This window comes from Symphalangus syndactylus, chromosome 2, assembly GCF_028878055.3.
Source record: "Symphalangus syndactylus isolate Jambi chromosome 2, NHGRI_mSymSyn1-v2.1_pri, whole genome shotgun sequence".
Taxonomy (NCBI): Eukaryota; Metazoa; Chordata; class Mammalia; order Primates; family Hylobatidae; genus Symphalangus; species Symphalangus syndactylus.
This window is the reverse complement of record NC_072424.2, coordinates 49,732,435-49,758,929: the sequence shown is the minus strand read 5'-3', so window position 1 is coordinate 49,758,929 and position 26,495 is coordinate 49,732,435. Positions and strand designations below refer to the sequence as shown.

Sequence of the window (26,495 nt, the reverse complement as noted above, 5' to 3'; positions counted from 1 at the left end):
CCCCATCATTGCTAAATGCTACATTCACTAAGGGTCAAGACTGCATCGTACTTTATATTCAATATTTCTTTAAACGTGTTGGCACACCTTTTAAAATTTTTTAATTTTAAAAAATGAAGTCCATTCTTAATAACAGATTATACTCATGTGTAACCATTCTCCTCACTTCTAGGTACAGTCCATAGAGTCCAAGCTGGACTGCCTACTAGACATCTATCAACAGGTCCTTCGGAAAGGCTCTGCCTCAGCCCTCGCTTTGGCTTCATTCCAGATCCCACCTTTTGAATGTGAACAGACATCTGACTATCAAAGCCCTGCGGATAGCAAAGATCTTTCGGGTTCTGCACAAAACAGTGGCTGCTTATCCAGATCAACTAGTGCCAACATCTCGAGAGGCCTGCAGTTCATTCTGACGCCAAATGAGTTCAGTGCCCAGACTTTCTACGCACTTAGCCCTACTATGCACAGTCAAGCAACACAGGTGCCAATTAGTCAAAGCGAAGGCTCAGCAGTGGCAGCCACCAACGCCATTGCAAACCAAATAAATACGGCACCCAAGCCAGCAGCCCCAACAACTTTACAGATCCCACCTCCTCTCCCAGCCATCAAGCATCTGCCCAGGCCAGAAACTCTGCACCCTAACCCTGCAGGCTTACAGGAAAGCATTTCTGACGTCACCACCTGCCTTGTTGCCTCCAAGGAAAATGTTCAGGTTGCACAGTCAAATCTCACTAAGGACCGTTCTATGAGGAAAAGCTTTGACATGGGAGGAGAAACTCTGTTGTCTGTCTGTCCCATGGTGCCGAAGGACTTGGGCAAATCTTTGTCTGTGCAAAACCTGATCAAGTCGACCGAGGAACTGAATATACAACTTTCAGGGAGTGAGTCAAGTGGCTCCAGAGGCAGCCAAGATTTTTACCCCAAATGGAGGGAATCCAAATTGTTTATAACTGATGAAGAGGTGGGTCCTGAAGAGACAGAGACAGACACTTTTGATGCCGCACCGCAGCCTGCCAGGGAAGCTGCCTTTGCATCAGACTCTCTAAGGACTGGAAGGTCACGATCATCTCAGAGCATTTGTAAGGCAGGAGAAAGTACAGATGCCCTCAGCTTGCCTCATGTCAAACTGAAATAAGTTCTTCATTTTCTTTCCAGGCATAGCAGTTCCTTTAGCCATACATATCATTGCATGAACTATTTCGAAAGCCCTTCTAAAAAGTTGAAATTGCAAGAATCCGGAAGAACATGAAAGGCAGTTTATAAGCCCGTTATCTTTTAATTGCATGAAAATGCATGTTTAGGGATGGCTAAAATTCCAAGGTGCATCGACATTAACCCACTCATTTAGTAATGTACCTTGAGTTAAAAAGCCTGAGAAACCAAACACAGCTAATGCTATGGGGTGTATGAATATGTCAAGTTTAGGTCATTTAGAAGATTTGACACTGTATTTTGAAATTATGGGAGTAAACACCTTCAAATTTCAGGCATTTCTGCTTTGTGACTAAATACAAACTACATTTTCAAGATTAGGCCATAATGTATATTTAAACACAATGGCTATCAACAGCTGCTAATAAGGTATCAACAACTAAAGCAGAATTGGGGAATAATAGAAATGGCTGCTTATTTCAAGATATAGTTGCCAACCCATTCCTATTCAGTCATTTTATTATTAATGTAATTTGAATGTCAATTTGTGTGCTTCTGGTGATTTAGCGCTGTGGCAAGCAATTTTGCACATCATTTCCATGTTGTTCTTTATGACAAGAATGTTCTTCAATTAGAAAATGTGCAAATAATGAGATTCAGGGCCAGTGGGGCAAATAGACTATCTGACATATTTGACTTTATGAAAACATATTCCCTGATGGCAGAATCAACTTTATAAGTGGTCAACTTCTACACAAGCGTGTGAAATACTGATCAGTAGAACAGCCATTGTGATTGGACTGGTTTCTCTGCAATGGCGCCAACCCCAGGCTTGCCAATACTGCCTATGTAAAGGGCAAGTGTGAGAAGCTATTCTCAATTGCTGACATACAGGTAGGACTATGGGGGATGGGACATTTGAGTGGGACTGAGATAGGAAAGGCTTGAAAAGAACCCAGAAACACCACCAGGAAGTTGGCAAAGTAAAAGAAAATGACTTCCCCCTCAAAGGGCAATGAGAGGGAGAGAAACAAACCAAAATAGAAGAATGAGACTTTTTAGAAAATGAGTATTGCTAGGGAATTCAACTACCTAATCTTCCCTTATTCTTATATATAAGCAGAGAATTTTTGCAAGGTATTTATTTTTTAATATGCCCTGAATGTCTTTTGCTATTATGTGTACATTTTGCATATGAAAGTCTAAAACGAAACTTCCTTTACTTTTTATACTGTAGTGAAAATTTTCTATTCTTCCCAAGAATGTTGTCCCAAATCTGAAATTACTGGTTCAATTTCCTGATATAAACATTTACAATTAGAAGCTAGATAGTACTGGCAGGGTCTGCAAATCAGAACACTTAAATATATCATGGCAGCAAAAAGACCAAGGGAAACAAAACGACAAATGTATTTATCAGAAAGCAAGCAATGCTGACTGCTTGTTAGAAACCCATCTAGCTATCTTAGGTCATCAGAACTTCAGCCAACGTAATGACATTCAAAAGAAAAGGACATAAGAGATAGCATTTCAATTCAATTAAACCCTAGCCACAGGAGGACTCAAGAAAGGAAGTCCTTGGCAGACATTAATGCTGCCTCCAGAAGTACTTCTCCAGCAGCCAAGCAGAATGAGCAGGGTTATCAAGTGGATGTTCAAAGGAAGAAGGAGGCCCTGAACTCCACCATTCCTCCCCAGCCCTCCCCAACAGGCTTTCTCCATCATTGACTCTCCCCTGCTTTTCTTCTTCATTAACTCCTTATTCATTCCCTGCCAGTATTTTGCTTCTGAACTTCACCAGGCCTTAACCAGCCGGCCGGGCGCGGTGGCTCACGCCTGTAATCCCAGCACTTTGGGAGGCCGAGGCGGGCGGATCAGGAGGTCAGGAGATCGAGACCATCCTGGCTAACACAGTGAAACCCCGTCTCTACTAAAAATACAAAAAATTAGCCAGGCGTGGTGGTGGGCGCCTGTAGTCCCAGCTACTCGGGAGGCTGAGGCAGGAGAATGGCTTGAACCCGGGAGGCGGAGCTTGCAGTGAGCCGAGATTACACCACTGCACTCCAGCCTGGGTGACAGAGCGAGACTCCGTCTCAAAAAAAAAAAAAAAAAAACCAGCCTCCATCCCCAAGTCAACCAGTTCTCCGCTTTATCTAAAATGTACTTCTCAACCTTTTAGAACCTTGTCCCTTTTGATAAACATGAAAATTTTTAAAGCTTCCTCTTCACCTCCCACTTGGATTCTAAGACAGTTGGAATCATTTAGAATCTTTTTGGCTGCTGGAAACGTATAGAAGATAGAGGCTAAATTTTACACTTCAGTTAAGACCTTGTCAATCCTTTTAAGCAATTGTTTTCATTTTCAAAATACAGAATGTTAGTAAATTACGAAAATCAATTTTTCATCTTCATTCAACCTAAAGTTGTGATTCCCCCTCGCAAGAATGTTGCATACACACACACACACACACACACACACACACACACACACACACCCCTCCACTGACCTAAAGCCAGACACCTGCCATGACTGGGCAGGCTCTCTCCCAGTATTATTAACAGAGGAAGAGGAGGGAGGCAGCAACTTTCAGGTAGCACTGATTCTTGGACACACTCTGTCCTCGGTCGAACCCCACTGGCAGCAGGAATTCTGAATGTATTGGGGACCCCTCCTTAGGCCTCGTTAAGTCTCAAACACAGTACAGCTCACCCAGCATTGCTGAAGACTGAAGATTCAGAAACAAAACCTACACACAGCACTGAGGTCTTAATCATAGCAAAATGTGATAAACCATGTTGTGAAAAACTTTTAAGCATTGAAGCCATGACCATTTTGTGTCTATCTTACTCTAGCACAAAAATTGAGGGATGTTAAAAGACAGTTGTGTGGAAGCTATAAGGTTCTGTCTGTCGTGTTACTCTCTGTGGAAATGAGAGGGGTCTCCCATTTACACTAAGCAAATTTCCATTGGTCAATCTTAATGATGTCTTGAAGCACAATTTAGCTGAGCACTGAGTAGCCATATGCTTTCTGAGTACAAGTGTGTCTGCCTTCTTCAACATGTAGGGTTGGTCAAGCTAATACTTAATTGCAAATATCCCTTGTATGAGGTTAACTAAAAAAATTTTGCTATGTCTGATCTACCTGTTTGCATTTTGTTCAACTAAATTAATATTTGTAGATTGCAAGTTTTGTTTAAAATAACTTTATTGAGTTTTTAAGTCCTGATCTGTTCTAAGGTGCCTTTCTCACCTCCCATTGATTCAGTGATTCTGAAGTTCTTAATTTGCAAGTAAAATAAGTCTACTAGAGAGGAGGAAATCAGGCACAAAATGACCAATTCTCATACCCATTTGCAAAGTAAAACTATAAGGATGATGAAACCTGGCTAACTAAACTAATGGATCATTTCACTAAATCAGATAGAGGAAATATCATAAATATTAACTTGTCTCCCTAGAAGCTGATATTTTTCGCCTTAAATGACATGGTTGTGTTTTTGTAAGAGAAACTTAATCTAATCTAATTATGTGCATCTAAGTGAGCAGTTCTAAGTCATGTATGACAATGCAATTGTCTGTTTCCTGAAGACAAATAAATCAGGAACACCATATCCATTTCAAGCTATCATTAAAGTGTAATTTCCTTTGCTCTCTTTTACTGGGATTATTTGTTTTAAAGTAAAACATTAAAAAGATGTCTATAAACAGCTAGTGTGACTATTTTTATCTGGAACTAACTAGTTGGTTCTGAACTGACTGGACCAAGTCAATCAAACTGACTGTATACAGATTTTGGACTGAAATATAAAAATTATCTTTTTGCAGTGTTACTGAAGAAGTCTTTGGTATTTTGGGAAGGGGGGAGATTTGCATATGCTCCTGGGGTTTTTGTGAGAAATATTAATTTGAAATTGATTGTAACTCAGATACCAGGCATGTGAGTTTTGTGTTATCTATAATAAAGGGATTTGCTGAACAATGTTAAGAAATGGGGACCAAGTGGGTGCCCAAATATTGCAGCCTCTGGCTACTCAGAACTACCATTTTAAGCACCTACCCAGCTCTGCCTAACCAAGCGTTAATCCCAGTGGAATTATTTTCAAGGAGATACAGAATGTTAAAACTCTGGAATACAAAGCAACAAAGCCCAATAGAGATGTTTTAGACAGGAGGAAGAATTACGGAGTGTTATCCTAGAGGGAAGAAAGGGCTTCCCACTACGGCTCTAAAGAGATCAAATAGTTATGTGCCTGTTCTATCAACTTCTAGATGAGGGAAAAGAAAATTGTGTATGGTATATGCTTGCTTGACCAACTTAAAAATGTTAAACCACTTCCAAACATTTTTGGAAATACTTTAGCAGTACTTCCCACTCCTACCATTTAAAGCAAAATATACTTAAAACAGTTATTCTATCCTAACCATTCATGAAAATGGGCTGCCAGATCTTCAAGTGACAACTTTTATCAGTCTAGATTCAACTGCTTTGAGAATCTGGTACAAGTAAAAATTGTTTCTTTGAAAAAACAAATTTTATCTCACACAGCTCTGAGATTTGAAAACAAAATAGAAATCTAAAAATGTTTTTAAAATAAAAATAGGCTGAGCACAGTGGCTCATGCCTGTAATCCCAGCACTTTGGGAGGCCGAGGTAGTTGGATCCCCTGAGGTCAGGAGTTCAAGACCAGCCTGACCAATATGGTGAAACCCCACCTCTACTAAAAATACAAAAATTAGCCAGGCGTGGTGGTGTGAGCCTATAGTCCCAGCTACTCAGGAGGCTAAGACAGGAGAATTGCTTGAACCCGAGAGGCAGAGGTTGCAGTGAGCCAAGATTGCAGAGATCACGTCACTGCACTCCAGCCTGGGCAACAGAGTGAGACTCCATCTCAATAAATTAATTAATTAATTAATAATTAAAACAAGTTTTCATTAACTGCAACAAGACTTCTCCCTCTAGCCCACCTAATTCCAAATTACCAAAGTTTTTGCTACATTTCAAAACAGAAATGTAGCAGATACATTATGCACAAACTATCAATTTAGGCAATGCCCTGGAAATCACAGCACCACAAAAACTGGTGAATGGCAAAACTTTCCTGTTCAAATGAATAGGAAGGTCAAAGGTACATTGATATGATATATTACTCTGCCTAGTCACACGATTTACTTCATTTCTGTCACAATGTTGGCGACTATTTTAAGTCCAGTATGCTCTAGGATAGATATCAGGGTTCTAGGGTTTCCGTACACGGTCATAACACCTGCACCTACTTTTAGAACTTTTCACTTGTATGCTTCCTTAGGTTTTTTGTTTTTGTTTTTGTTTTGTTTGTTTGTTTTGTTTGATTGTTTTTGGAGACAGTCTCTCTCTCTCTGTCACCCAGGCTGGAGTGTGGTGGTGCAATCTCAGTTCACTGCAACCTCTACCTCCCAGGTTCAAGCAATTCTCGTGCCTCAGCTTCCTGAGTAGCTGGGATTACAGGTGTACACCACCACGCCCGGCTAATTTTTTGTGTTTTAGTAGAGATGAGGTTTCACCATGTTGCCCAGGCTGGTCTCAAACTCCTGAGCTCAGAGGATCCACTCGCCTTGGTCTCTAAAAGTGCTAAGATTTACAGGCATGAGCCACCGTGCGCAGCCGCTTTTTTTTATCTTTGGTGACACTCATCTCTTTCCATTTCTTGCTGCTTCTTCCTTCTCTATTCCTTTGCCTGCATTGCTGTGACTCACTTCCTGTATCACCAATCCCTATCCATTCCTGTGCCCCCCAAGTAACTAGGTACTCACACCCTCCCCTTGCTGCAGCTCAGGGTGCCACTCACCCTCACATAAGCCATGAGGACATCACACCATACACACCCCCAACACATAGATGCTTTTCAGAAGTGCTGGCACTGGTGCTCCTCATCTGAGCCCTCTGGCCAATGCTGCAATGCCCAGTTCTACCCCCGTTACCAGAAATCCCTCTGCTTGCTTGGTGGGAGAGGAGGCAAACCCCACTCCAGGATGGGAACTCCTTGCTCTTTTTTTTTTTCTTTTTTGTTTTTTGAGACAGGCTGGGGTGTAGTGGTGCGATTTCAGCTCACTGCAACCTCAACCTCTCGGGTTCAAGCAATTTTCCTGCCTCAGCCTCCCTAGTAGCTGGGATAACAGGTGTGTGCCACCACACCTGGCTAATTTTGAGGTTTTATTTTTTGTTGTTGTTGTTGTTCTTTTTTTTCCGAGATGGAGTTTTGGTCTTGTTGCCCAGGCTGGAGTACAATGGTGCAATCTCAACTCACTCCAACCTCCACCTCTTGGGTTCAAGCAATTCTCCTGCCTCAGCCTCCAGAGTAGCTGGGATTACAGGCATGCAACACCATGCCCATCTAATTTTTGCATTTTTAGTAGACACAGGATTTCACCATGTTGGCCAGGCTGGTCTTGAACTCCTGACCTCAGGTCATCCACCCTCCACCCGCCCCCCCCCAACAAAGTGTTGGGATTACAGGCATGAGCCACCACACCCAGCCTAATGTTTGTATTTTTAATAGAGATGGGGTTTTACCATGTTGGTCAGGCTGGTCTTGAACTCCTGACCTCAGGTGATCCACCCACCTCAGCCTCCCAAAGTGCTGGGATTACAGGCATGAGCCACCACACCTGGCCACTCCTTGCCTTTAGGGTAAACTAACTTTTCCACTCTGGGTTCCCAAGCCCTTGGTTGTCACCTGCTGCCCCTCCCCTTCCCCATATCTACGGCATCTCACCCTTTCCCCTCATAAGTACGCTTAAGCCTCTTCCATGTTACCAACAACTTTCCAGTACCCTCCCTTCCTCTTTTTTACTCTATACACCATCTTGACTTTAGAAACAAACTGCATCTTATAAAATAAATTATATAAAGTACTTTCTTTTTTTTTTTTTTTTGAGACAGAGTCTCGCTCTGTCACCCAGGCTGGAGTGCAGTCGCGCGATCTCGGCTCACTGCAGGCTCCGCCTCCCAGGTTCCCGCCATTTTCCTGCCTCAGCCTCCTGAGTAGCTGGGACTACAGGCGCCCGCCAACACGCCCGGCTAATTTTTTGTATTTTTAGTAGAGACGGGGTTTCACCGTGTTAGCCAGTATGGTCTCGATCTCCTGACCTCGTGATCCGCCCGCCTCGGCCTCCCAAAGTGCTGGGATTACAAGCGTGAGCCACCGTGCCCAGCCTATAAAGTACTTTCATTTCCACAGCATCCACCCACTAACCAGCACATGACAGTCAGACTCACGACCACCCAGCAGCACAGAAAAGCTGCACTAGAAGTTCATCCGTGACCTCTTAGAAGCTAATTCGGCCGGGCGCGGTGGCTCACGCCTGCAATCCCAGCACTTTGGGAGGGCGAGGAGGGCGGATCACAAGGTCAGGAGATCGAGACCATCCTGGCCAATATGGTGAAACCCCGTCTCTACTAAAAATACAAAAAATTAGCCGGGCGAGGTCGTGGGCGCCTGTAGTCCCAGCTAGGCGAGAGGCTGAGGTAGGAGAGTGGTGTGAACCCTGGAGGGCGGAGCCTGCAGTGAGCCGAAATTGCACCACTGCACTCCAGCCTGGGCGACAGCGAGACTCCGTCTCAAAAAAAAAAAAAAAGAAGCAGCTAATTCAAGGGACACCTTCAACCAGCATCCCTTTTGGCTTTTCTTTAATAGTGGACACTGCAATCACTCTTTCTTTCTCTTTAAATTTCTCATCTTTTAGAATGCCACCCCTTTCCAGTTTGTAAGTTATGGAGAAAAAAACCAAAGTATTTTTTCTTTTTTTTTGAGACGGAGTCTCGCTGTCGCCCAGGCCGGAGTGCAGTGGCGCGAACTCGGCTCACTGCAAGCTCCGCCTCCCGGGTTCACGCCATTCTCCTGCCTCAGCCTCCCGAGTAGCTGGGACTACAGGCGCCCGCCACCGCGCCCAGCTAATTTTTTGTATTTTTAGTAGAGACGGGGTTTCACCGTGGTCTCGATTTCCTGACCTCGTGATCCACCCGCCTCGGCCTCTCAAAGTGCTGGGATTACAGGCGTGAGCCACCGCGCCCGGCCTTTTTTTCTAAACTCTCACTCAACAATCGACACGGAAGACTTCTGTGACCTCTGGTCACCAAGACGTGTATGGGGATTTCTCCCCACTGTCAAAAGACAAAATTACAATACATTTAGTTTGAAGATCTTAATTGGTTTTTGTTTGCAGTTTTAAAATTGTGCAACACCTCCTTCTATACAATTGAATGAATGTTACAGTGAGTCAAGCAGAGGAGGCTGGTTTTATAAACTGAAAAGAGCTGAGAAGGGCAGAAACAGTAAACAAAATGCAGATTGGTTTCAGTTAATTTCCTCATAAAAGTTAAAGCAAAGGGAACTTCCTTAGCATGTTGGCTAAAACTGGCCTGTTTGGAAATTTAGTTATTGTCTCTACCTGTCTTATTTCTTGAAAGCTCAAACAACTTAGTTTTGGCTTGGTGATGTGTAAGTTTAGCACAAGTGATTCCACTGTGGTTTGGTCTGTTGGGCCTGGCAGCAGTAGTTCAATCCAAATCAATGGGCTCCTATAAATTTCCTTTAACACCACCAACAGCCAATCAATCAGTTCTGCAGTGGACACAGCTGAGTGTCTTCTAATTAAATTCAATTCTGGGCTGGGCTTAGTGGCTAACACCTGTAATCCCAGCACTTTAGGAGATGGAGGTGGGCAGATCCCTTGAGCTCAGGCATTCGAGACCAGCCTGGACAACATGGTAAAACCCCGTCTCTACTAAAAATACAAAAATTAGCTGAGCATGGTGGCGGGTACCTGTAGTCCCAGCTTCTCAGAAGGCTGAGGCAGGAGAATCACCTCAGCCTGGGAGGCAGAGGTTGCAGTGAGCTGAGATCATGCCACCGCACTCCAGCCTGGGCTACAGAGCTGGGCCCTGTCTCAAAAAAAAAAAAAAAAAAAAAAAAATAAATTCTGAATTATCTACCTGGAGGTAGCATTAGATCCCACAGGTTGATGACTCAGTCCCACAAGACTGCCCTCCACTTCAGATGCCAATCACAAGCCCCAGGTTGTTTTGCCTGGGCTTCTGACCAACTAGGGATAAATCAAGACTCCTACAACCCACTCCTAGGATTGGACTTATTTGCTAGAGCAGCTCACAGAACTCAGGGGAACACATTTACTGGTTTATTATAAAGAATATTTCAAAGGATATGGATGAAGACATGCGTAGGGCAAGTTATGAGGGAAGGAGTGCAGAGCTTCTACCCCCTCCCCAGGCATGCCACCCTCCAGGAACCTCCAGGTGTTAAGGTATCCAGGATCTCCACAAACCCAGTCCTTTTATGGTTTTATGGAAGCTTCATTACATAGACGCGATGGATTAAATCATTAGCCATTGGTGATTAGCTCAACTTTCAGCCCCTCTCCCCTTCCCAGAGTTAGAGGTGGGGCTGAAAAGTTCCAACCCTCTATTCACATCTTGACCTTCCCTGTGACCAGTCCACATCCTGAAGCTACCCAGGGGCTCCCAGCCACCAGTCGTCTCATTAGCATACTAAAGACACTCATCAATTTCAGATTCCAAAGGTTTTAGGAGCTGTATGTCAGGAAACAGGACTAAGACCAAATACCGTACATATTTCACACTGCCACAGTCCTACCTCTCTTACTTGGTCATCTTTATAGACTTCTCCAAGCTCCTATTGTTTCTGATTTCTTTTTTTTTTTTTAATTTGCTTTTTATTTTTGCCAGGCCCCTCCATCACCCAGAAATAGTTCATTTTTTAATCTATTTGCTGAGTGAAGGAGAACAATCAATTCAGCCACTTGAGCTGATTTAACTTTTATTTTTTTTTTTGAGACAGTCTCGCTATGTCACCCAGGCTGGAGTGCAGTGGCATGATCTCAGCTCACTGCAACCTCTGCCTCCCAGGTTCAAGCAATTCTCCTGCCTCAGCCTCCTGAGTAGCTAGTATTACAGGCATGTGCCACCATGCCCAGCTAATTTTTGTATTTTTAGTAGAGATGGGGTTTCACCACGTTGGCCAGGCTGGTCTCGAACTTCTGACCTCATGATCTACCAGCCTTGGCTTTCCAAAGTGCTAGGATTACAGGTATGAGCTTCAGCACCTGGCCTGTTTCGCATTTCTTAACTGTAGGTGTTCCCATGGATTCCATCAGCCTCTTCCCTTTTCTCCCTCAAGCTCCATGCTCTCCCCAGGTGGTCTCACTTAAGATTTCAACTACTAGTGCAGAATGATCCCACCCAATCATGTATCTCCAGCCCAGATGTCCCTCCTGAACATCACCTCTAGATGTCTTCCCTAGAGTCCAGATGCCCCAGATTAAAACAACTTAAGGGCAGGGATATCTCACTCACATTATACCTCTAGCTTCTCACACAGCACTATGTAGTAGGGACTCAATATGTTAATGAACAAAAGTGTTTTGTTCACCCCAGGACTTTTATTTGGCTTTCAACAACTTCCAACCCCTAATTTCAGAGGCTCTGCAGTCAAGAGGAAAGTGCAGTCATCAAGACTTATTCACACTGTGTCACAAATTTAATCTGTTACTTTTCCCAAAGGTCTTTACTGTATAAAGTAATCTGTTACTTTTCCAAAGGGGCCCATGAAGAAATCAATGCCACATAACCAGTAATCATGTTTCTACAAGACTAGGACCTAAAGAGCCCCACTCCCATCCCACTCAGACCTCACATTCTTGGTCTGTATTCCTCCCTATACCCCAAAACAACTGAGTCAGACCCCATAGATGACACCCATGCCTAGACTTTGACCACTCATCAGAAAGACTGCCTTCTGTCAAACCTCACTGTAGACCCCAAAGTAAAAAAGAGGACTATCTACTCTTCCCCTGTCCTTGTGCCCTGTAACACCATATTTCTGCTCCCCACTTCTCTTTACTCTTTCCCACCAATGCCACACCCATAGCCAGAGCCCAGCCTACACAGTCTTTGGATCCCAAGCCTTAGAGTAACAACCCAGGCTTAGTGACTGCCAATATTGTGTCAAAAAATGCTTCCCAGTTTCCATCAAATGTAATCCTTACCACATTACCACAAGAAACAACCTTCAATAGAAGGACATTTTTATCTAACTGGAAGAACAGAGGTAGGGCTAACTCCAGGCAGAACACAATTTGTTCAATGACATCATCAAAGTTCCAGGTTATTTCTGTCTGTGCTGTCCTCCTTTTCAGCCGTGTATTACTGGTGGCTCCTCTTATTGTCTACAAGATGACAACAGTGGCAACTAATGCCACACACCTCCTTAATCACATCTAACTAGAGACAGGAGGAGGCAGGAAACCCTCCACTCAAGTGCAGAGCATAAATCCTTTCCTAACACCTGGTTAGGTTAATACAGGTAACATGCTCCTTCCTGGACCAGTGAATCACAACGTGTGTGGCCTGATTGGCTTATGTCAATCACCATTCCTCTTTTGGAGCTAGGGAGATAGGCTACGCCTTTATGAAACAATAGTTCTATTAGAAGAAGGATGGTGAAAGAATCCAGGCAAAAGAAAGCTGCTCACCTGAGGTAGTCAGTATTATCTCAATTTTATATGGGAAAACCAATGCACTAAGAAATCAGTGACTTGCTGAAGATCGTAAAGCCATCTACTGGTAGAGCTACTATGTAAGTGCTTGTAATCTCACGCCAGTGTGTGAGCTATTCACTCCTCCATTATGATACCTAGGCTGTACCCACACAGAAACCTCTGGTGACTGGGATTTAGAGATGAGAATTATAGCCTTAAAATATAAAATATTAATTTCATCATTTGTGGTATGAAACTTGAGAGAGAAAATACTCTTTTTGCACATGTCTTTTACAAAATAAGTTTTTTCTCTAGTTTGTGAGCCATCAATTATTGTTATAAATTTAAAAGTAAACATGATATTTTCCTTGAGAATAGTGTAGTTTAGTTATATTCTTCCTCAAGCAAATTCGTAAGTGTTTTTATACTCTGAATATGATCTTTCTAACTTTGATTTGGTAACCGGCCATGTAAAAACTATGTAATTAGCAAATCTTGTTGGCTTCAAAATAGATAGCAAATTCAATCATTTCCTAACACTTCTACCATTCTACTCTAGTCCAAGTCATCATCGTTGCTCTGTGCTAGAGGACTGCAATTGGCTTATTATAAGATATACAGACTGCCAGAGAAAGAAGAAATTTGAACGGGAAGAGTTCAACTGAGGACAGGTTTAGCTTGCTATAATCTTGGCTAGAGAGATCCAAATGTAGATTTGGCATTGGGAGAAAGTTCTGGAATGGATTAATTCACAGCTTGAGGGACTTCAGAATCTCCATCTGGACTCTTCCTCCTACCTTTCCATTCTCCCCATTTGTCTGCACTTCAAGATCCAGGAAAACCCTGGGGCTTCTAGGAGGGTCCCTTTTTAGAAGCCCTTGTTTTCATTCAACTCAGAGCAGCCTGACCAGGCTCCAGACCTGAGAGGGGCAGTTCCTGAAAGCACTGACTTTTGTGCCTGGCTCCTTCCCTGGGCTGGGCCTCCCCAGACCTCAGCACTTGCCCAGAGAATCCCATTCAGGGCTGAATAAGTTCATCCTAAGATGACAGCACATCGAAGTCTTTGCACCACGGGTAGCTTATTTTATTGGATTGCTTTGCCAATAACACTTCCTTACATTCAAGAGACTTCCCTCAGACACATGCCGAGAAGGCCCGAGAGGGACAGGTCTTAGCCACAAATTCAAACTTTCTTCAGTGTCTTTCATGTATTTCTCACCAAAACCGAAGCCAAGACTTCTCGTCTCAACCCCACTTCCCAGGGGAGATCAGTCCTTAATTATGAATAGAGTGAACTCAAATAGAATATCTAACAGCCAATCGCTTGGTAAGGGAAAAGGCTGAGGAATGCTAAGACAGACAGTTCCACTTACCCTGGGAGTCAAAGACAGGTCTCTGGTGTACGGTGGCACACTAATGGAGGCGACCAGATCATGGTTGGTCAGGGGCTGGCTCCGGACACGCTCCAGCATCCTGAGGCCTGCAGAAGAAGTGCCCAGGGCTGGTGAAGCAGAGCCCATTACTGGGGCCCTTGGCAGGCCTGGACTCCACCAGGACATTGCAGGGAGGATGTCACCCCAGCCAGGACTTCCAATGTAACCTGTTTATACCTCCCCACTACCCTCTACTCCCTGAGCAAATGGATGCCACAAAAGTGAGCCCTTCCCTTCCCAGTGAACTCTAGGAACCACCTGGATTCCCCAGCCACACAAGGGATCCTTCAAGAACCCAAAGTGCCACACAACACAGCCAGAACTCCACCATCAAGCCCTCCACCACCACAGTTCAGCCAAGGATAACTACCTTGATCATGACGACAGGAGTCCTGGCTCCCCACAAAATAGAACATGTGCAGCAGCCACTGCCTTGCCCTATGTGGTCTGACTACAATCACACGAGTCTGGCCTGTAGCTGTGAACCAACTCTCCAGCTGAATAAGGGTGTGGCTGTGCACCTTAATGCAGCGAAGGTATGTGTCACCATGCCCTGTGAGCATAAGAGGTGAAGGAGGGTCTATCAAGCACCAGCCCTTGGGGAGTCGGGAGGTGGCCTTGGGGGAAGGGATGTGTGACTGATGAAGGTAGGAGAGAAGGGAAAGATTGAAAACGGAGAAGACAAGGATGAAGGAGGGGATGTGGGCAAAGGCCACTCACCAAAGATGAGCTCCTCCTGGTCCTCTTCCATGTGGAACATCACTGGAGCATGAAAGTTTTCAGGCAGGGTCCACCATGGCTTCTTGCTGAGGGCACTTGTTCCCACGGCCATGCTCTGCTCTGACCTGATTCAGAAGAGGGGCAAGTCCAAGCAACTGGTTGGCAAAGGACTTAGAAAAAGTGAGGATGGGCCTAGGCTCTGTCCTTAATATAGGTACCCAAAACAACCCGCCCCTTGAACCACCTTAGAGTGGATGTTCAATCCCCAGAGGTCTTCCCAAGATAATTCTTTCCAAGTAATTATCTGCTCCGAGCTTAATCCTTTCATGCCAAACTTAATCATCTGAGTAGTGCTTGCTTTTCTGATGCCCTGGAATGAAAAATTTTCTTCACTCTAAATTCAGAGAATTTTGGAGTGAAGTCACTATTTTGCAATCAGCAGTGTAAGAACTGATTCAGGCAGGGATCATCAAGGGATGCTGAGACAAATGAGGAGGCAGGGCAAGGGTTGAGGGATGCTTTATTTCTGGGTTCTCTATTCTTTTTCACTGGGGAGGTGCAAGAAGGCTCCAAATGGGCTCCCTAGATTTGCACAGGTGCTGGCAGCCACCCAGTGACCACATAGTATATTCCAACAAGACTGGGTTTGTTTGGTGTGCTGCATCAAGGGAGAGCAAACAACACAGGAAAATAAGCATGTCGTAGGGAGCCGATTATAGGAGTTGTCTAGGGGAGTCTAAGGAGTGTTTAGGGAGTAGGGACCAGTTTTTGAAAATGGGGCAATTTGGTGATTATCCTGGTAACTTTATCTGGGAGGTAGGGGGATTAATGTGGTCTTGATTACAGAGTGTCAAATCTCTCTTGTTTCAAACATAGAGTGGACTTTCTACATCTTGTTGCATGACAATCACTGAGCAATCTTGACTGGTTAAAATATTTTGCAAGAGATGTTTATGTTTGGTAGGGATGATTCGAACTTGCTGGTCAGCTCGCAACTGCAAGTTCCTAGGTGCTTTTTCACTTATCAATCCTCCCCTTTTGACCAAAGACAAACTCAGTCATCAGGACTTTCTTTTTTTTTGAGACGGAGTCTCGCTCTGTCGCCCAGGCTGGAGTGCAGTGGCACCATCTCGGCTCACTCCAAGTTCTGCCTCCCAGGTTCACGCCATTCTCCTGCCTCAGCCTCCCGAGTTGCTGGGACTAGAGGCGCCCGCCACCACGCCCGGCTAATTTTTTGTATTTTTAGTAGAGACGGGGTTTCACTGTGTTAGCCAGGATGGTCTTGATCTCCTGACCTTGTGATCCGCCCGCCTCGGCCTCCCAAAGTACTGGGATTACAGGCGTGAGCCACCGCGCCCAGCGTCGTCAAGACTTTCATCTGTGGGGTACAGATCTACACCATTGCCAGAATCCACTGATCACAAGTTTATCGGGACAACATTGTCTGCATCTGCAAACAGTTGGTCTCTCTCGTACATTTTGTTGCAAAATATAATAGTGAAAATATAATGACCACACAGTAGCATTTCAGACCGTACAGGATGCACTAGTCAAATACAATACCAGTAATTACTAGAAAGAAATGACTATTAATCCTATTAATAGGCTGCAAAGACAGAGGCCTAGATTTCAAAACCAGGCCATGAAATCATGTCCCAAATCCATCTAAATCTGGTCTAGAGAGCCAGGTGGATTTGAGACGTCGAGAAGAAGCCAGAAAACCTCCCCATTTCCAAAGTTCTCCGATATGGAACAATTCAATCGCGTATCCACTACCTATATAAATATTTGCTTTTTATTTTTGCCAGGCCCCTCCATCACACAGAAATATTTCATTTTTAATCTCCTATTTGCTGAGTGAAGGAGAACAATCAATTCGGCCACTTCAGCTGATTTAATCTTTTTTTTTTTTTTTTTGAGACAGAGTCTCACTCTGTCACCCAGGCTGGAGTGCAATGACATGATCTCGGCTAACGGCAACCTCCGCATCCCGAGTTCAAGCGATTCTCCTGCCTCAGCCTCCTGAGTAGCTGGGATTACAGACATGCGCCACCATGCTGGGCTAATTTTTGTATTTTTAGTAGAGACGGGGTTTCACCATGCTGGTTAGGCTGGTCTTGAACTCCTGACCTCGTGATCCACCCACTTCGGCCTCCCAAAGTGCTGGGATTACAGGCATGAGCCACTGCGCCTAGCCTGATTTAACTTTTGGGAGAAGGTCATATACTAACGGTAAATTTAGATCTTGTGCTGGCATAGAATACTTGAAAAATACTATTTTATGTTTTTAAACCTGAATCGTTAACAAGAAGCATTAACATTATAAAAAGGAGATTCCAAAATATCTGTACAAAGCATGAATAGTTCCCTAAAACAGCTCAAATAATCACAAACACACCCTACTCAAGTAAGAGAAGGAGAGTTGTCATGAGAGTTAAGGAGGCCGCTAACATATATCCATGGACTTTACCCCCATAAAGTACATTATGAATGTCACTAATTAATAATTGAAAAAGATTAGTTTTTGTTTTGTTTTGTTTTGTTTTTTAGACGGAGTCTCACTCTGTCGCCCAGGCTGGAGTGCCGTGGCACTATCTTGGCTCACTGCAACCTCTGCTTCCCGGGTTCAAGCAAGTCTCCTGCCTCAGCCTCCCGAGTAGCTGGGATTACAGGCGCCCGCCACTGTGCCCGGCTAATTTTTGTATTTTTAGTACAGACGGGGTTTCACCATCTTGGCCAGGCTGGTCTTGAACTCCTGACCTTGTGATCCACCCGCCTCGGCCTCCCAAAGTGCTGGGATTACAGGTGTGACCCACTGCACCCAGCTGGTTAATTTTCTTTTTAAAATCAATGTGTTAACAGCTATATATCACTCTATAATAAACAACAGGGTTTTTTAACTTTAGAAGTACATGTCATTTGCCAGGTGCAGTGTCTCATGCCTATAATCCCAACACTTTGAGAGACCAAGGTGGGTGGATCACTTGAGGTCAGGAGTTCGAGACCAGCCTGGCCAACATGGTGAAACCCCATCTCCACTAAAAACACAAAAATTAGACAGGCACGTGGTGCATGGCTGTAATCCCAGCCACTCCAGAGGCTGAGGCAGGAGAATCGCTTGAACCCAGGAGGCAGAGGTTGCAGCGAGCAGAGATCGTGCCACTGCACTCCAGCCTGGGTGACAGAGTGAGACTTCATCTAAAAATAAGAAGTACACATTTTATTATAATTAACCTAGGAAAATCCAACTTTGATTTTGACTTCTCAGTTTTTTGTTATTCTTAGTTTGGTAACCAAAAGAAAACTCATAGTATGTTTGAGTACTCAAAATTTAGACGATGTCAAGCAAAACTGAATATTCCTTTAATTTTTCCTTTAATAAAATTAAAAGTGCAAATATTTTTATTAACAGTGGTCACTGCAAGAAATTCAGTAAAAGACATCTTAATAGTTTGAACATTTTAGACTTTGGGCCTGAATTTCATCTAATTATTTACTTATTTATTTTATTTTTATTTATTTATTAATTTCTTTTTTAATTTTTTGGACACAGAGTCGCTCTGTTGCCCAAGTTGGAGTGGAAGATCTCGGCTCACGGTACCCTCAGCTGCCTGGGCTCAAGTAATTCTCGCACCTCAGCCTTCCAAGTAACTGGGACTACAGGTGCACACACTTGGCTACTTTTTGTATTTTTTCTTTTTTTTTTGGTGACGGGGATGGAGTTTCACTCTTGTTGCTCAGGCTGGAGTGCAATGTCCTGATCTTGGCTCACTGCAACCCCCACCTCCCAGGTTCAAGCGATTTTCCTGCCTCAGCCTCCGAGTAGCTGGGATTACAGGATCATGCCACCACGCCCAGCTAATTTTTGTATTTTTAGTAGACATGGGGTTTCACCATGTTGGCCAGGCTGGTCTCGAACTTCTGACCTCATGATCTGCCAGCCTTGGCTTTCCAAAGTGCTAGGATTACAGGCATGAGCCATGTTAGCCAGGCTGGTCTTGAACTCCTGACCTCAGGTGATCCACCCATTTCAGTCCCCCAAAGTGCTGGGATTACAGGTGTGAGCCACCGCGCCTGGCCAATTTTTGTATTTTTTTTTTTTTTTTTTTTTTTTTTTGAGACGGAGTCTCGCTCTGTCACCCAGGCTGGAGTGCAGTGGCACAATCTCGGCTCACTGCAAGCTCCGCCTCCCGGGTTCACGCCATTCTCCTGCCTCAGCCTCTCCGAGTAGCTGTTTTGTATTTTTAGTAAAGATGGGGGTTTACCATGTTGGCCAGGCTGGTCTCGAACTCCTGACATCACGTGATGCACCCACCTCGGACTCCCAAAGCGTTAGGAATACATACACCAGCCAATGCACCTGGCCTGAGCCTGAATTTTTGAAAAAAAGAATTAAGAAAATAGGTTTTAGACTAGAGTACTAGCAGTTGAAATGCATGAATTTGGGATTTATTTTGAAGACAGAGCCATCAGGATTTTTTATTTTAAGATTTTGGGCAAGTGGCTCAAAAAAAAGTTTTTTGGTGGGTTTTGTTTTTGTTTTTTTGAGACGGAGTTTTGCTCTTGTTGCCCAGGCTGGAGTGCAACGGTGCGATCTCAGCTCACCACAACCTCTGCCTCCCAGGTTCAAGCAATTCTGCCTCAGCCTCCTGAGTAGCTGAGATTACAGGTGTGTGCCATCAAGCCTGGCTAATTTTGTATTTTCCATAGAGACGGGGTTTCATCATGTTGGCCAGGCTAGTCTCAAACTCCCAACCTCAGGTGATCCACCCGCCTCAGCCTCCCAAAGTGCTGGGATTACAGGCATGAGCCACGGTGCCCGGCCTCAAAAAAAAGTTTTTAAAAATCAAATTCTAGCCAGGCAAGGTGGTTCACACCTGTAATCCCAGCACTTTGGAAGGCCGAGGCAGCTGACCTGCTTGAGCTGCGGAGTTTGAGACCACCCTGGGTAGCATGGCAAAACCTCATCTCTACCAAAAATCCGAAAAGTAGCCGAGCATGGTGGCCCACGCCTGTAGTCCCACCTACTCTGGAGGCTGAGGTGAGAATCACTTGAACCCAGGAAGCAAAGGTTGCAGTGAGCTGAGATCGCACTACTGCGGCCCAGCCTGGGTGATGGAGTAAGACCCTGTCTAAAAAAACAAAAAGCTAAAAACAAAAATAAATCAGATTCCAGACTGAGTACCCCTCCAGCGTCTTTCCACCTCTTCCTCCTGCAGCTGTGGCAGCAGCAACAGCAGTTCCCCCAACCTGAGGCTGCTTCCTGAGTAATACCCATAGGCCCCTCAGCTGAGAGAGGAGCTCTCTGCCTCAAAGAAGTGTTTGTAGTCAGGGAGGGTAGTGCAGCCAGCTAGGACCAACTGGTGGCCCTGGAAAAACACTCACCACACACTCATTTCCTGTTGCAGGCTGTTCCCCCAGAGTGGAGAGAAACGTGAATGCCTCAAATGAGTCTGTGCAGGGACAGCAGTAGACCCAGACCTGGCACCAAGTCCTGGTCCTCCCTCCAGGCAAGGCAGCGAGACCGGCTATATTGGGTTTTGCTAGTGGGAGACAGACCACCTGAGGAGGGAGCCTGGGTGGACTATCGCGAGAAATATGAGACCACGTGTGCATCTCCTGGAAAATCATTTTGCACAGTCCTGAGATTGAGAGCTTGGAGCATCCCCCTTCTGGCTCCCTCTTTCCTTCCCCTCTCTCTTCTGTCTTCTACTTTAATCTGATGTTCCACTTCGCGCTCTCTCTCTCTCTTTCTCTCTCATCTTCCCTTATACCCCCTCCTTCCTCTCTCCTTCTTCCTGGTTTTCTTTTTCCTCCTAGAGAGAATTGCCTTTTCTTAGAGGAAAGAAGTGGGGTGAAATAAACAGAATTTCTTCTGTCCAGGGGGGAAAATAAGACAGAATATACACTCTGAGAACGAGCATGGTGGCTCACGCCTGTAATCACAGCACTTTGTGAGGTCGAGCTGGGCGGATCACCTGAGGTCAGGAGTTCAAGACCAGCCTGGCCAACATGGTGAAACACTGTCTCTACTAAAAATACAAAAAAGTCGCCAAGAGTGGTGGCGCACGCCTGTAATCCCAGCTACTCTGGAGGCTGAGGCAGGAGCATTGCTGGGACCTAGGAGGCGGAGGTTGCAGTGACCTGAGATCATGCCACTGCACTCCAGCCTGGGCAACAAAATGACACTCCATCTCAAAAAAAAATATATATATATCTATATATATATATATAATACAAATGTATGTATATGTATATATTATATATATGTATATGTGTGTGTGCATGTGTATGTGTACACTCTGAGAAAATTAGAGTACAGAAGGCAATTAAACTGAAAAGAGAGGGTTAACAAGATAGCCCAGTCCCTTGGTCAGTGAGGGGAAGCATCAAGTGTGACTTAATCTCCTTCTTGCAAGAAGTTACATCTCCAACTTGATTCTTTCAAATGGACAAATATTAACCAACAATCCAATCCTCTTTCAACTGCTTAATTACTGTTGTTTTTGAGAGTGCCAATCATCTGACTTTTCCTGTTTCCATCTGTCCTGTGGAGCTATTTGGTATTGCATATCAGTGTTAGTGTCTGAACTTTGAAGGGTTTTTTGAAGAAAAAAATTATAAATAAATTATTAATTTCCTGAAGTTTCCTTGTATGACTTTATGTTGGGAGGCAAAAAAAAAAGTTAAGTTTCAAAACATTTATTCATAAGTGACACCAGTATTATCAGGGTGCTTGGATTTCTACTAAGAAAGCTAATCTTCTAGGTAGCTTTGTGTACATGTTGATAATCATATTTGGTAAAATTAACAACCGTTTAACTTCTGTGCTAAAGCGTTAAGGAAAAATCAGATTCATCGACTTGCATTAAGGAAAAATCAGATTCACCAACTTGGTGGCTCTCACCTGCAATTCCAGCTACTCAGGAGGCTGTGGCAGGAGGATTGCTTGAACCTAGAAGTTCAAGGTTACAGTAGGCTATAATCATGCTACTGCACTCCAGCCTGGGCGGCCAGGGAAAGAGACCCAGTCTCTTAAAGAGAAAAATCAGATTCAACATCGAAAATTATCTTTGATGGATCAAAGACTTCAATATAAAACTCAAAACTATAAAAACCCCGGAAGACAACCTAAGAATACCATCCTGGACATAGGAAAGGGCAAAGATTTCTTGACAAAGACACCAAAGTAATGGCAACAAAAGCAAAAATTGATGAGTGGGATCTAATTAAACTTAAGAGCTTCTGCACAGCAAAAGAAACTGTCAACAGAGTAAACAACCTACAGAAAATATTTGCAAACTATGCATCTATATTCGTCAGGGTTCTCTGGGGGACAGAACTATAGGATACATGTATATATAAAGGGGAGTTTATTAAGGAGTATTGACCCACAGGATCACAAGGTGAGGTTCCACAATAGGCTGTCTGCAAGCTGAGGAGCAAGAAAGCCAGTCCGAGTCCCAAAGCTGAAGAACTTGGAGTCTGATGTTCAAGGGCAGGAAGCATCCAGCACGGGAGAAAGTTGTAGGCCAGAAGACTAATCTACTCTTTCAACATTCTTCTGCCTGCTTTTATTCTGGCTGCACTGGCAGCTGATTAGATGTTGTCCACCCAGATTGAGGGTGGGTCTGCCTTTCCCAGTCCACTGACTCAAATGTTATCTCCTTTGGCAACACACTCACAGACACACCTAGAAACAATACTTTGCATCCTTAAATCCAATCAAGTTGACACTTAATATTGACTATCACAGCATCTGACAAAGGTCTAATATTCAGTACCGATAAGGAACTTAAACAAATTTACAAGACAAAAACAACTCCATTAAAAAGTGAACAAAGGACATGAGTAGACACTTTTCAAAAGGCATACATGTGGCCAGGCACGGTAGCTCACACCTATAATGGCAACATTTAGGGAGGCCAAGGCAGGCAGATCACCCGAGGTCAGGAGTTTGAGAAAAGGCTGGCCAACATGGGGAAACCCCATCTCTAACAAAAATGCAAAAATAAACCGGGCTTGGTGGCGGATGCCTATAATCCCAGCTACTCAGGAGGCAGACGCAGGAGAATTACTTGAACCCAGGAGGCAGAGGTTGCAGTGACCCAAGACGGCGCCACTGCACTCCAGCCTGGGTGACAGAGCAAGACTTCATCTCAAAAAAATAAAAAATAAAAAAGACATACATGCAGCCAAAAAGCATATGAACAAAAGCTCAATATCAGGCCAGGCTCGGTGGCTCACACCTGTAATCCCAGCACTTTGGGAGGCCGAGGCAGGAGGATCACGAGGTCAGGAGATCAAGACCATCCTGGCCAACATAGTGAAACTCCGTCTCTACTAAAAATACAAAAATTAGCTGGGCTTGGTGGCACGTGCCTGTAGTCCCAGCTGCTCAGGAGGCTGAGGCAGGAGAATCGCTTGAACCCGAGAGGCAGAAGTTGCAGGGAGCGGAGATCACACCACTGCAGTGCAGCCTGGTGACAGGGTGAGACGCCATCTCAAAGAAAAAAAAAAAAATTCAATATCATTGATAATTAGAGAAATGCAAATGAAAACCACAATCAGATGCCATCTCACACATCAATCAGCAAGGCTATTAAAAAAAAGTCAAAAGGCCAGGCACGGTGGCTCATGCCTGTAATCCCAGCACTTTGGGAGGCTGAGACAGATGGATCACGAGGTCAGAAGTTCAAGACCAGCCTAGACAAGATGGTGAAACCCCATCTCTATTAAAAATACAAAAAAATTGTCTGGGCGTGATGGCAGGCACCTGTAATCCCAGCTACTTGGTAGGCTGAGGCAGAGAATTGCTTGAACCCAGAAGGCAGAGGTAGCAGGTAGCTGAGTTCGCACCATTGTACTCCAGCCTGGGTGACAGAGTGAGACTCCATCTCAAAAAAAAACACCTCAGGCCGGGCGCGGTGGCTCAAGCTTGTAATCCCAGCACTTTGGGAGGCCGAGGCGGGTGAATCACGAGGTCAGGAGATCGAGACCACGGTGAAACCCCGTCTCTACTAAAAATACAAAAAATTAGCCGGGCGTAGTGGCGGGCGCCTGTAGTCCCAGCTACTCGGAGAGGCTGAGGCAGGAGAATGGCGTGAACCCAGGAGGCGGAGCTTGCAGTGAGCCGAGATTGCGCCACTGCACTCCAGCCTGGGCGACACAGCGAGACTAGGTCTCAAAAAAAAAAAAAAAAAAAAAAAAAAACACCTCAAAAAATAACCGATGCCGGTGAGATTGCAGAAAAAAAACGGAACACTTATACACTGTTTTATACACTGTTGGTGGGAGTGTAAATTAGTTCAACCATTGGGAAAGCAGTATGGTGATTCCTCAAACCGCTAAAAGCAGAAGTACCATTTGATCCAGCAAGCCCATTACTGGATATCTATCCAGAAGAATATAAATCATTCTACCATAAAAATATATGCACATGAATGTTCATTACAGCTCTATTCATGATAGCAAAGACATAGAATCAACCTAAATGCCCATCAATGACAGACTGGATAAAGAAAATTTAGTACCTATACACCATGGAATACTATGCAGCCATAAAAAAGAACAAGATAATATCTTTTGCAGGAACATGGATGGGACTGAAGGCCATTATCCTTAGCAAACTAACACAGGAAGAGAAAGCCAAATATTGTATGTTCTCACTTACCAGTGGGAGCCAAATGATAAAAACTCATGAATGCAAAGAAGTAAACAACAGACATTAAGTTCTACTTGAGGGTGGAGGGTAAGAAAAAGGAAAGAAGCAGGAAAGATAAATAGTGTATAATGGGCTTAATACCTGGGTAATGAAATAATCTGTACAACAAACTCCCATGACACAGCTTACCTATGTAACAAACCTTCACGTGTCCCAAAATCTAAAACACAAGTTTTACAAAAATTATCTTTGAAAAATAACAAACCACTTATATAGTCAGCAGGGGTGGAGGAGAAGGCAGCCAGCTAGGACCAGCTGGTGGCCCTGGAAAAATTATTCATGCACAATTATGGAAATAATATTATCCTAAGTACCACATAGGACCACAAACACAGAATCAGAGATAGTGTGCAGTGAGTTGTCTAATGCTAGTTATGCAGAGTCTTGGTTACCTCATATTTTAGAGCAATAAAAAAGGCAAGGTTTGCAAGTGTAACACATGGAGTAAGTAATCATCTTTATTTCATATATTCATGGGAGGGTGCACACACGCAGCAAAGAGAGGAGCCCTGATGCTCTTAGCTTTTCCTGTCCCTGCTGGATGTGGACTCACAGCAAGATGGGCACATCTGAAACCAAAAGTGTCAATAATTTTCTGATGGTAGAGAGTTTTTTTGGTTTTGTTTTTCTTGTTTTGTTCTGAGTTTAGAGACAGGGTCTTGACCTATTGCCCAGGCCAGAAAGTAGTGACGCAATCATAGCTCACTGATGTCTCAAACTCCTGTACTCAAGTGATCCTCCTGCCTCAGCCTCCCAAAGCACCAGGATTACAGGCATGAGGCATTGCACCCAGCCTCATTGTAGAGTATTTATTTATTTGTTTGTTTGTTTATTTATTTATTTATTTACTTATTTGAGACAGGGTCTCATTCTGTCGCCCAGGCTGGAGTGAACCTCCCAGGTTCAAGTGATTCTCCTGTCTCAGCCTCCCAAGTAGCTGGGACTACAGGCACGCACCACCACACCCAGATAACTTTTGTATTTTTAGTAGATACTGGATCCACCATGTTGTCTATGCTGGTCTCGAACTACTGGCCTCAAGTGATCCACAGCCTCTCAAACTGCTGAGATTACAGGCGTGAGCCACCATCCCTGGTGATACAGCATTTAAAAAGCAGGACTATGCTAACAAATACGCACTCAAATGAAATATAGTTTCGATTGCATCCTACATGAGTTTCTCAAGATTCCTTATACTTGAACAAATAGATAATCTATGAGAATTTGGCAGCTTCAAATGTATGGGTTTCATTTAGCATGGCTTCTCAAGTTCCCAGGTCATAAATTCGTTTCTTATTCAGTGGCTCTATCACTCTGTCAATCTCTGGCTCACAGTTGTAGTTTTTCAACTCCCAGATGACGTCAAAACATAGAAAAATAGAACCCTGTTTAGTGCTGATGGACGTTAACTTCTAACATCAGTTTAACTCCAGGTGATTAGTTTAGACTAATCGTGATAATCTCATTCCCCTGGCCAGCGATTGCTTTAGGAAATGGCACATGTCCCAGTTTTGAAATGAAGTAAAACCTAAAGGAGGCTTCCAGCAGAGGTTGTCTCATTTCTGAAAAGAGACACGAAAAAGGACACATATCTTCTTTCTTTCTCCTGGTGTTTATGACGGGATACGATTTTGGAAACGGCTACATGTATTTTGCTACCAACCTGAAGAGGAAGCCAACACAGGTGGAAAGGGAGCCCTTGGCATAATATGCCTGGAATGCCTGCTATTGGCACTAATACAGTGCTTTATTAGCATCCAACTGGACCAGTGTTTCCTGTTACTTGCTGTTCAAAGCATGCTACATGGTTCTGGTCCCTTTTATATACTTCTCTCATTTTGATTGATTGAGCTCAGCAATGTTCCACTCTCCAAGGAGGGAGAATGAACTGCAGGTAACAAGTGTTTTAT

At 44.1% G+C, this 26,495-nt stretch overlaps 2 protein-coding genes across 10 annotated transcripts in view; one reads left to right on the top strand and one right to left on the bottom strand.

Annotated features, from left to right (window-relative positions):
- Positions 1 to 4,985, top strand: part of KCNQ5 (potassium voltage-gated channel subfamily Q member 5) — a 616,433-nt gene extending 611,448 nt beyond the window's left edge. For all 9 annotated transcript variants that reach the window (XM_063629850.1, XM_055256386.2, XM_055256378.2 and 6 more), the window contains one exon: positions 173 to 4,985. In XM_063629850.1, coding sequence (XP_063485920.1) covers positions 173 to 1,135 — 963 coding nt within the window. In that variant the 3' untranslated portion in view covers positions 1,136 to 4,985. The remainder of the gene's footprint in view (positions 1 to 172) is intronic.
- Positions 4,986 to 13,987: 9,002 nt separating this feature from the next.
- LOC129469560 (KH homology domain-containing protein 1-like) lies at positions 13,988 to 14,982 on the bottom strand. Its single transcript, XM_055256329.2, is given in 4 exon segments — positions 13,988 to 14,044; positions 14,046 to 14,188; positions 14,512 to 14,694; positions 14,862 to 14,982. Coding segments are annotated over 4 exon segments (495 nt in total). The 5' UTR covers positions 14,974 to 14,982.
- Between the last annotated feature and the right edge of the window lie 11,513 nt (positions 14,983 to 26,495).